The sequence below is a fragment of the Neofelis nebulosa genome, chromosome 8 (genome assembly GCF_028018385.1).
Source record: "Neofelis nebulosa isolate mNeoNeb1 chromosome 8, mNeoNeb1.pri, whole genome shotgun sequence".
NCBI lineage: Eukaryota > Metazoa > Chordata > Mammalia > Carnivora > Felidae > Neofelis > Neofelis nebulosa.
Genome location: NC_080789.1, coordinates 21,371,363 through 21,382,487, shown reverse-complemented (window position 1 = coordinate 21,382,487; position 11,125 = coordinate 21,371,363). Strand labels below are relative to the sequence as shown.

The following is an 11,125-nucleotide window of genomic DNA, read 5'->3' as shown; positions in this document are numbered from 1 at the left end:
TAATATTAAATGTGCTCCTAAGCCAAGCAAGTACAGGTTAAATATGTCATGGTTTAAACTGATGATAAAGCTGAAATCATTCTTATCCATATTTAAGAGCATCCTCATTCTAGGCACTGATAAGAAAAAATTTGTAATTAAACTGATTATCAAGAGATTTCATATAGATACAGTATTTTCCTAGTATATATGAATTTGTGGTATTGGATTATAAAATTTGTCTCATTGTTTTCTATCAGGTATTTATAAATGTACCTTTACACATAAGAAGTTGGGAATCACCAAAGAGCAGCTTGCTGGAAAAGTATTGCCTCATTTGATTCCCCTGAGTATTGAAAACAATCTTAATCTCAATCAGGTAGGAGTATTTTGTGTTTTATTCAATTTGTCCAGTTTATTGTTTTCTTGGAATTAAATAAATAAACATATTACATTTAAATGTTGCTAAAACAAGGAAAAATATGTCACAGAGTTCAATAAAGAAAGTTGTGGGTTCAAAGTAAAGAGTATGTGAGTTGGAAGGATGGATTATTGAAGGCCTCATTGGGAGATAGTAAATGACTAGAACATTGAAAGATATGTAGGATTTTGGGCTAATTCAAATTTGGGGCTGGAAAGTTGGCATGAACAAATTAAAAATGAATGTGATGTGTCTGGGGTGTGTATTTCTTATTTATTGCTACATAACAAATCACCACAAACTAGATGGTTTTCATAGTTTCTGTGGGTCAGCCAAGCCAGGGCATGGATTCTCTGTTCAGAGTTTCTCACAGTGCTGCAGTCAAAGGCTGGGGCCTCATCTGAAGGCTCAAATGGGGGAAGGACAGATCTGCTTCTAAGCTCACTTACATGGTTGTCAGGATTCAGTTCCTTTTAGGTTGTTTGACCAGGGGCCTCAGTTTCTAGCTGTGTCAGCTCTCCTTGCTTCATGGGTCTTCCAACATGGCAACTTGTTTCATCAAAGTGGGAGAGAGAGTCTGCTAGAAAGATGGAAGTTACAGCATCTTATATAGTAATCAAGAAAATGACGTCCTATTACCTTTGCAAGTCAGGACCAGCAAGGTCCTGCCCACACTCAAAGATAGGGAATTACACAAAGGCCTGAGCAGCAGAATGAGGAGATAATTGGGAACCAATTTAGAGTCTATCAGCCACAGAGAATGAATAATCCAGTTTGACTGAGAGATACCTGTAAATCAGTAGGGGAGTAATGGAAGAGAGATAAATTGAGACTAGAACAGGTAGACTTTAAATGGCTGTCTGATTTAGGTGTTTGCTTTTTGTTGTTGTGTTTGTTTTTTATTTTAATTCTAGTATAGTTAGCATACAGTGTGATATATTAGTTTCAGGTGTACTTAGGTATTTGAACTTCCAAGATGTGGTAAACATTTGAGCAAAAAGGTAATGTATTCAAACATTATTATACAATTATCTCTCTGTATACCTCTATCACTGTAGTTGTCATAGGTATTGTCTGCCTTTCCCAGAAGGCTGGTTATTATATCTTATTATTATATCCCCAGCACTTTATGCAGTGCCAGAAACAAAAATATTTATTAAATTGAGAGAAAATTTGAGTTACCAAGTAATGACAAGTCATTTTGTTTACCATAGAACTGGTGTTTAATGGAGTATGATGGAAAAATACTGGGATTAGTTGGTTACTGTTTAATAGGGAGTGTCAGAAATGGATAGGCAGGCAAGATTGGGAATTAAGTACTGAAAGTGAATTAGAGCAATGAAGGAAACAGAAGCTGGAGTTAAGCAGGAAAGCTTTTGGCCTATAGGGGAGAGTGCCTAGGGAAAGGAGTTTTGGAGTTAGGGAAATTTATAAAATTAATCAGATCTAAAATTCCCTATGAAGTGGTTGGGTAAGCCTCTGAAAGTTTGTGTCCCTAAATTTCAATTTTTGGCTTGATAGTTTCTTCATATCTTGGGTGGCAGGGTTGAGGTTACAACTGGCAAAAAGGGAAACAATGAATATTGAGGAAAAATAGGATGATGATAATGCCTAAGATAATCCAGCTTTTGGTCATTTCTGTTCTTAGTTCTCATATATATGATCTAGCATGTTTTTAAATATTCCCAAAATGCTTATATCAGGATATATAATTTCATATGAAATGTGGTGTTTGTTTTCTTCAGCTTTATGGTTGATATTTTTAGGGACCTATTTTCATCAACAGAATACTTTGATTCATATCTTCTGGTATTTCGAGATAGTTAACATGGGTGTGGTCTGCTTTCCTATTCATTTCATGGACAGGGTTCCTGATTTAAGAGTGCCCTCAGGGCACCTGGGTGGCTCAGTCAGTTAAGCATCCAACTTCTGCTCAGGTCATGATCTCACAGCTCTTGAGTTCAAGCTCCATATCAAGATATCTGCTATCAGCGCAGTGCCTGCTTTGGTTCCTGTCTTCCTCTCTTTCTGTCCCTCCCCAGCTTGTGCTTTCTCTCTGTATCAAAAATAAAAACATAAAAAAGAAAAAAAAGAAAAAAGAAGAAAGAGTGCCCTCTTCTGTAAATTCTGACTTAAAATAATCTAAGTGTATTTTGCATTATGTGAGAAAGATAATGTGATTTAGGAAAGTACATTTTTTGCATTGGATTATAAAATAGCAAATACCAAGCAGCAGTCAAAACACATCACAACTTATGTTGAGTAGGGGTTCCAAAGACCACCTTCGGATTCATTGATTCACTAGGAGTCCTCACAGGCCTCAGCATATGGTTGTACTCGTGGTTATGGTTTTTATGGCAAAAGGGTATAAAGCAAAATCAGCAAAGGGAGAAGGCTTATAGGGCAATGTCTGGAGGAAACAAGATTCAAGCTTCCAGAGTCATCTCCGCAATGTACTTATTTTCCCTGGTAATGAGTTGTGACAGTACCTGTGAAGTGTTGTAGCTCCATCTGCCTGTCATGTACTCAAATTCCAGACTCCCAGAAGAAAAGCAGATGCTTAGCATAAAACATAGTCTTTGTTTAGTTTAGTGAGCCACTGTCATCAATTAATGGTGGGAACCCTCGTAAAATCTGAGTTTCTGGACACCGGCCAATGGCCAACCTTGCAAGCAGGCCTTTTCAAAGATGGAAGTTCAGGCCTACTATGTTAATTCTTCTGCACCAACTACATACAACAATATGGATGAATCTCACAAACATGTTGAGCCAGTGAAGCCAGACACAGAAGAAGATCTACCTAATGATTCTATATAAAGTACAAAAATCAGTCAAAACTACACTGCCAGAGGTCAGACTAGTGTTTACTCAGAGGGTAAGGTGGTGGGAAGTACCGAGAAGGGGGCACAAGGAAGCCTGTGGGGTGCTGCCTGTGTTCTTTTTCTGCATTCAGTTTGTGAATTTTTTGATATGAGCACCTATATGTGTACTTTTCTGCTACTATGTTTTACTTCATTGCAAAGTAAAAAGAAAACTAGTCAGCAGAGAGTCTGTCAAAGTAAACCGCTAAGGAAATAATGCCTTTTGTTAACTCTCATGGTGAGACAAAGGATGAACAGATGGTTGAGCATGGTGAGAAGCAGGGTCATGTAGAAACTAGTACAAGCTCTGGAGACAGACTTTTATGGCTTCCAATCCTGCCATATGTTATTTAGTATCTCACACTAAGTTACTTTGTCTCTCACTAAGCCAGAAGTTCCTCATTTATAAGATAGAGATATTAATAAACCTATTTTGAGGAGCACCCAGCACAAAAATAGTCAGAAGATTTGGGAGGGGAAGAACACAGTTTCTGGATTCTTCCTGTAAAGTATGGTATTATTCAAATAAATTGTTCATGATGATCGGAGGCACTCTAAGAATCATCATTTAACCAAAGCCTGAACCACATTATGGCATAGTATTAGTAATATATACTTTAGGAACTTTAATTATTTGAAAGTTAAACTAAGTACATTTAATATTTCTTTGTAGAAAGCAGATTTATTTTAGCCCAACATGTCATTTTTGTAGCAATCTGAATAAACTAATTTTTTTATTATGTATTTTTTTTTCAGTATATGAAGTTTATTGTCAAATTGGTTTCCATACAACACCCAGTGCTCATCCCAAAAGGTGCCCTCCTCAATACCCATCACCCACCCTCTCCTCCCTCCCACCCCCCATCAACCCTCAGTTTTTTCTCAGTTTTTAAGAGTCTCTTATGCTTTGGCTCTCTCCCACTCTAACCTCTTTTTTTTTTCCTTCCCCTCCCCCATGGGTTTCTGTTAAGTTTCTCAGGATCCACATAAGAGTGAAAACACATGGTATCTGTCTTTCTCTGTATGGCTTATTTCACTTAGCATCACACTCTCCAGTTCCATCCACGTTGCTACGAAGAGCCATATTTCATTCTTTCTCATTGCCACGTAGTACTCCATTGTGTATATAAACCACAATTTCTTTATCCATTCATCAGTTGATGGCCATTTAGGCTCTTTCCATAATTTGGCTATTGTTGAGAGTGCTGCTATAAACATTGGAGTACAAGTGCCCCTGTGCATCAGTACTCCTGTATCCCTTGGGTAAATTCCTAGCAGTGCTATTGCTGGGTCATAGGGTAGGTCTATTTTTAATTTTTTGAGGAACCTCCAGACTGTTTTCCAGAGTGGCTGCACCAATTTGCATTCCCACCAATAGTGCAAGAGGGTTCCCGTTTCTCCACATCCTCTCCAGCATCTATAGTCTCCTGATTTGTTCATTTTGGCCACTTTGACTGGCGTGAGGTGATGTCTGAGTGTGGTTTTGATTTGTATTTCCCTGATAAGGAGCGACATTGAGCATCTTTTCATGTGCCTGTTGGCCATCTGGATGTCTCCTTTAGAGAAGTGTCTATTCATGTTTTCTGCCCATTTCTTCACTGGATTATTTGTTTTTCGGGTATGGAGTTTGGTGAGTTCTTTATAGATTTTGGATACTAGCCCTTTGTCCGATATGTCATTGCAAATATCTTTTCCCATTCCGTTGGTTGCCTTTTAGTTTTGTTGGTTGTTTCCTTTGCTGTGCAGAAGCTTTTTATCTTCATAAGGTCCCAGTAGTTCATTTTTGCTTTTAATTCCCTTGCTTTTGGGGATGTGTCAAGTAAGAAATTGCTACGGCTGAGGTCAGAGAGGTCTTTTCCTGCTTTTTCCTCTAGGGTTTTGATGGTTTCCTGTCTCACATTCAGGTCCTTTATCCATTTTGAGTTTATTTTTGTGAATGGTGTGAGAAACTGGTCTAATTTCAACCTTCTGCATGTTGCTGTCCAGTTCTTCCAGCACCATTTGTTAAAGAGACTGTCTCTTTTCCATTGGATTTTCTTTCCTGCTTTGTCAAAGATGAGTTGGCCATACGTTTGTGGGTCTAGTTCTGGGGTTTCTATTCTATTCCATTGGTCTATGTGTCTGTTTTTGTGCCAATACCATGCTGTCTTGATGATTACAGCTTTGTAGTAGAGGCTAAAGTCTGGGATTGTGATGCCTCCTGCTTTGGTCTTCTTCTTCAGAATTACTTTGCCTATTCGGGGCCTTTTGTGGCTCCATATGAATTTTAGGATTGCTTGTTCTAGTTTCGAGAAGAATGCTGGTGCAATCTTGATTGGGATTGCATTGAATGTGTAGATAGCTTTGGGTAGTATTGACATTTTGACAATATTTATTCTTCCAATCCATGAGCACAGAATGTTTTTCCATTTCTTTATATCTTCTTCAATTCCCTTCATAAGCTTTCCATAGGTTTCAGCATACAGATCTTGTACATCTTTGGTTAGATTTATTCCTAGGTATTTTATGCTTCTTGGTGCAATTGTGAATGGGATCGGTTTCTTTATTTGTCTTTCTGTTGCTTCATCATTAGTGTATAAGAATGCAATTGATTTCTGTACATTGATTTTGTATCCTGCAACTTTGCTGAATTCATGTATCGGTTCTAGCAGACTTCTGGTGGAGTCTATCAGATTTTCCATGTATAATATCATGTCATCTGCAAAAAGTGAAAGCTTAACTTCATCTTTGCCAATTTTGATGCCTTTGATTTCCTTTTGTTGTCTGATTGCTGATGCTAGAACTTCCAGCACTATGTTAAACAACAGCGGTGAGAGTGTACATCCCTGTCGTGTTCCTGATCTCAGGGAAAAAGCTCTCAGTTTTTCCCCATTGAGGATGATGTTAGCTGTGGGCTTTTCATAAATGGCTTTTATGATCTTTAAGTATGTTCCTTCTATCCCGACTTTCTCAAGGGTTTTTATTAAGAAAGGGTGCTGGATTTTGTCAAAGGCCTTTTCTGCATCGATTGACAGGATCATACGGTTCTTATCTTTTCTTTTATTAATGTGATGTATCACATTGATTGATTTGCGAATGTTGAACCAGCCCTGTATCCCAGGAATGAATCCCACTTGATCATGGTGAATAATTCTTTATATGCTGTTGAATTCGATTTGCTAGTATCTTATTGAGAATTTTTGCATCCATATTCCTCAGGGATATTGGCCTATAGTTCTCTTTTTTTGCTGGGTCTCTGTCTGGTTTGGGAATCAAAGTAATGCTGGCTTCATAGAATGAGTCTGGAAGTTTTCCTTCGCTTTCTATTTCTTGGAATAGCTTGAGAAGGATAGGTATTATCTCTGCTTTAAACATCTGGTAGAACTCCCCTGGGAAGCCATCTGGTCCTGGACTCTTATTTGTTGGGAGATTTTTGATGACTGATTCAATTTCTTCTCTGGTTATGGGTCTGTTCAAGCTTTCTATTTCCTCCTTCCACGCTTTGGAAGCATGTGGGTGTTTAGGAATTTGTCCATTTCTTCCAGGTTGTCCAGTTTGTTGGCATATAATTTTTCATAGTATTCCCTGATAATTGCTTGTATCTCTGAGGGATTGGTTGTAATAATTCCATTTTCATTCATGATTTTATCTATTTCGGTCATCTCCTTTTTCTTTTTGAGAAGCCTGGCTAGAGGTTTATCAATTTTGTTTATTTTTTCAAAAAACCAACTCTTGGTTTCGTTGATCTGCTCTTCAGTTTTTTTAGATTCTATATTGTTTATTACTGCTCTGATCTTTATTATTTCTCTTCTTCTGCTGGGTTTAGGCTGCCTTTGCTGTTCTGCTTCTATTTCCTTTAGGTGTGCTGTTAGATTTTGTATGTGGGATTTTTCTTGTTTCTTGAGATAGGCCTGGATTGCAATGTATTTTCCTCTCAGGACTGCCTTCGCTGCATCCCAAAGCATTTGGATTGTTGTATTTTCATTTTTGTTTGTTTCCATATATTTTTAAATTTCTTCTCTAATTGCCTGGTTGACCCATTCATTCTTTAGTAGGGTGTTCTTTAACCTCCATGCTTTTGGAGGTTTTCCAGACTTTTTCCTGTGGTGGATTTCAAGCTTCATAGCATTGTGGTCTGAAAGTATGCATGGTATGATTTCAATTCTTGTATACTTATGAAGGGCTGTTTTGTGACCCAGTATGTGATCTATCTTGGAGAATGTTCCATGTGCACTCGAGAAGAAAATATATTCTATTGCTTTGGGATGCAGAGTTCTAAATATATCTGTCAAGCCCATCTGATCCAATGTATCATTCAGGGCCCTTGTTTCTTTATTGACCATGTGTCTAGATGATCTATGCATTTCTGTAAGTGGGTGTTAAAGTCCCCTGCAATTACCACATTCTTATCAGTAAGGTTGCTTATGTTTGTGAGTAATTGTTTTATATATTTGGGGGCTCCTGTATTCGGCGCATAGACATTTATAATTGTTAGCTCTTCTTGATGGATAGACCCTGTAATTATTATATAATGCCCTTCTTCATCTCTTGTTACAGCCTTTAATTTAAAGTCTGGTTTGTCTGCTATAAGTATGGCTACTCCAGCTTTCTTTTGACTTCCAGTGGTATGATAAATAGTTCTCCATCCCCTCACTCTCAATCTGAAGGTGTCCTCAGGTCTAAAATGAGTCTCTTGAAGACAGCAAATAGATGGGTCTTGTTTTTTTACCCATTCTGATACCCTATGTCTTTTGGTTGGCGCATTTAGTCCATTTACATTCAGTGTTATTATAGAAAGATATGGGTTTAGAGTCATTGTGATGTCCATATATTTCATGCTTGTAGCAATGTCTCTGGTACTTTGTCTCACAGGATCCCCCTTAGGATCTCTTGTAGGGCTGGTTTAGTGGTGAGGAATTCCTTCAGTTTTTGTTTGTTTGGGAAGACCTTTATCTCTCCTTCTATTCTAAATGACAGACTTGCTGGAGAAAGGATTCTCGGCTGCATATTTTTTCTGTTTATCACATTGAAGATCTCCTGCCATTCCTTTCTGGCCTGCCAAGTTTCAGTAGAGAGATCAGTCACGAGTCTTATAGGTCTCCCTTTATATGTTAGAGCATGTTTATCTCTAGCTGTTTTCAGAATTTTCTCTTTATCCTTGTATTTTGCCAGTTTAACTGTGATATGTCATGCAGAAGATCGATTCAAGTTACGTCTGAAGGGAGTTCTCTGTGCCTCTTGGATTTCAGTGCCTTTTTCCTTCCCCAGATCCGTGAAGTTCTCAGCTATTATTTCTTCTAGTACACCTTCAGCACCTTTCCCTCTCTCTTCCTCCTCTGGAATACCAATTATGCATATATTATTTCTCTTTAGTGCATCACTTAGTTCTCTAATTTTCCCCTCATACTCCTGGATTTTTTTATCTCTCTTTTTCTCAGCTTCTTCTTTTTCCATAATTTTATCTTCTAGTTCACCTATTCTCTCCTCTGCCTCTTCAATCTGAGCTGTAGTTGTCTCCATTTTATTTTGCAGTTCACTGCAGCATTTTTTAGCTCCTCCTGGCTGTTCCTTACTCCCTTCATCTCTGTAGGAAGAGATTCTCTGCTGTCCTTTATACTGTTTTCAAGCCCAGCGATTAATTTTATGACTATTATTCTAAATTCACTTTCTGTTGTATTGTTTAAATCATTTTTGATCAGTTCATTAGCTGTTGTTATTTACTGGACGTTTTTCTGAGGGGAATTCTTCCGTTTCGTCATTTTGGATAGTCCCTGGAGTGGTGTGGGACTGGGGGGCACTTCCCTTGTGCTGTCTTGAATAACTTGCGTTGGTGGGCAGGGCCACAGTCAGACTTGATGTCTGCCCCCAGCCCACTGCTGGGGCCACAGTCAGACTGGTGTGTGCTTTCTCTTCCCCCCTCCTAGGGGCGGGATTCACTGTGGGGTGGCGTGGCCGTCTGGGCTACTTGCACACTGCCAGGCTTGTGGTGCTGGGGATCTGGCGTATTAGCTGGGGTGGATCGGCAAGGTGCACAGGGGCGGGAGGGGCAGGCTCAGCTCGCTTTTCCTTCAGAGATCCGCTTCGGGAGGGGCCCTGGGGCACCAGGAGGGAGTCAGACCCGCAGAAGCACAACGATGGGTGTTTGTGCGGTGCAAGGAAGTTCCCTGGCAGGAACTGGTTCCCTTTGGGATTTTGGCTGGGGGATGGGCGAGGGAGATGGCGCTGGCAAGCTCCTTTGTTCCCCACCAAGCTGAGCTCTGTCGTCTGGGGCTCAACAACTCTCCCTCCCGTTGTCCTCCAGCCCTCCCGTTCTCTGAGCAGAGCTGTTAGCTTATAACCTTCCAGATGTCAAGTCCCGCTTGCTGTCGGAACACACTCCGTCCAGCCCCTCCACTTTTGCAAGCCAGACTAGGGGGCTCTGCTTGGCCGGCGGGCTGCCCCTCTGTCCCGGCTCCCTCCCGCCAGTCCATGTAGGGTGCATCGCCTCACCACCCTTCCTCCCCTCTTCCATGGGCCTCTCATCTGCACTTGGCTTCAGAGACTCTGTTCTGCTAGTCTTCTGGCGTTTTTCTGGGTTATTTAGGCAGGTGTAGGTGGAATCTAAGTGATCAGCAGGACGCGCGGTGGGCCCAGCGTCCTCCTACGCCGCCATCTTCCCAGGATCCTCCAATAAACTAATTGTTTAATGCACTATTAAGTGGGTTGTTTCCAGATATGCACAAATTCATATGGTCACTTTTGGATTATTCTAGGAAAGTCAGTATGTAATAACTGCTGGGGGTAAATTTATAAGACCCCTGAATAATAGCTGTTAGACAACTCAGGCTAGAAAAGCCATTGAGATATGTTTTCTGGAAGTTAGAAGCCTCATCAACCTTACCACCATCATACAGAGATATTGTAAAAGCTTGCTGTGGTTGCTGAGTTTAAATATACTATTCTTGTGACATCCGTACTCTGAGTGGGTCGTGTACTGGTAAAAATGAAAGTATTATGATTAACTTGTTAAATTCTCTTATTACATTACATTTGCTGCTAACTTGAAACATTGTAACTGTATCAATTTCTTATTACACCAGTTCAACTCTTTCATTTCCGTCATAAAAGAGATGCTTAACAGATTGGAGTCTGAACATAAGACTAAATTGGAACAACTTCAAATAATGCAAGAACAGCAGAAGTAAGTAGGTTGCATATGAATTGTACATGGCCCAACAGTGACACTAAAGTGACCTCATGATTGATTTTCTGGAATAAGGACCCAAAAAATTGATGGATTCCTGTTTTTTTAAATGAAGTTTATTATTTTGATTCCAGTATAGTTAACATACAGTGTTATATTAGTTTCAGGTGTACAGTATAGTCATTCAAAAATTCTATACATTGTTACTCAGCGATCGTTATTAATCCCCTTCACCTATTCTACACATCCCCCCATTCATCTCCCCTCAGGTAACCATCAGTTTGTTCTGCATAGTGAAAAATTGATGGATTTCAATTTGATCACATGTAAAACATTTAAAAATTTTCCAACATGTTAAGTTGAACTGAGTTAAAATAGAATATTGTGGAAAATCCAGTGTCATTTCTGACACTGCAAAAGTACAATATGATAATCTTAAGATTTTCTATATGTAGAGAGAATTCTATTGCTGAGAAAGTCTCTTGTCAGCATTAGCTACTAGTGTTGTAAATTCAGAGTGCTAATCATGAAGAGCACCGCTTACAAATATTTTTCAAATCTATGAAACCCTAGTATTTTGATCTCACCCTTTTTCTTTTTTCTGATTCCAGAAACATTTATAGAGCATTCATTTCATATTTAATACCACAACATTCACTTCCGTTTCTTTAAGGGAGGATTTTCCAAGTTATTTGCAAAATA

The 11,125-nt window shown here is 39.2% G+C and overlaps 1 protein-coding gene across 3 annotated transcripts in view; it reads left to right on the top strand.

Annotated features, from left to right (window-relative positions):
• SCYL2 (SCY1 like pseudokinase 2) overlaps positions 1-11,125 on the top strand; it is a 70,483-nt gene that overhangs the window by 53,736 nt on the left and 5,622 nt on the right. For all 3 annotated transcript variants that reach the window (XM_058741660.1, XM_058741659.1, XM_058741661.1), the window contains 2 exons: positions 240-358; positions 10,320-10,420. In XM_058741660.1, the coding sequence (XP_058597643.1) occupies positions 240-358; positions 10,320-10,420 (220 nt within the window). The remainder of the gene's footprint in view (positions 1-239; positions 359-10,319; positions 10,421-11,125) is intronic.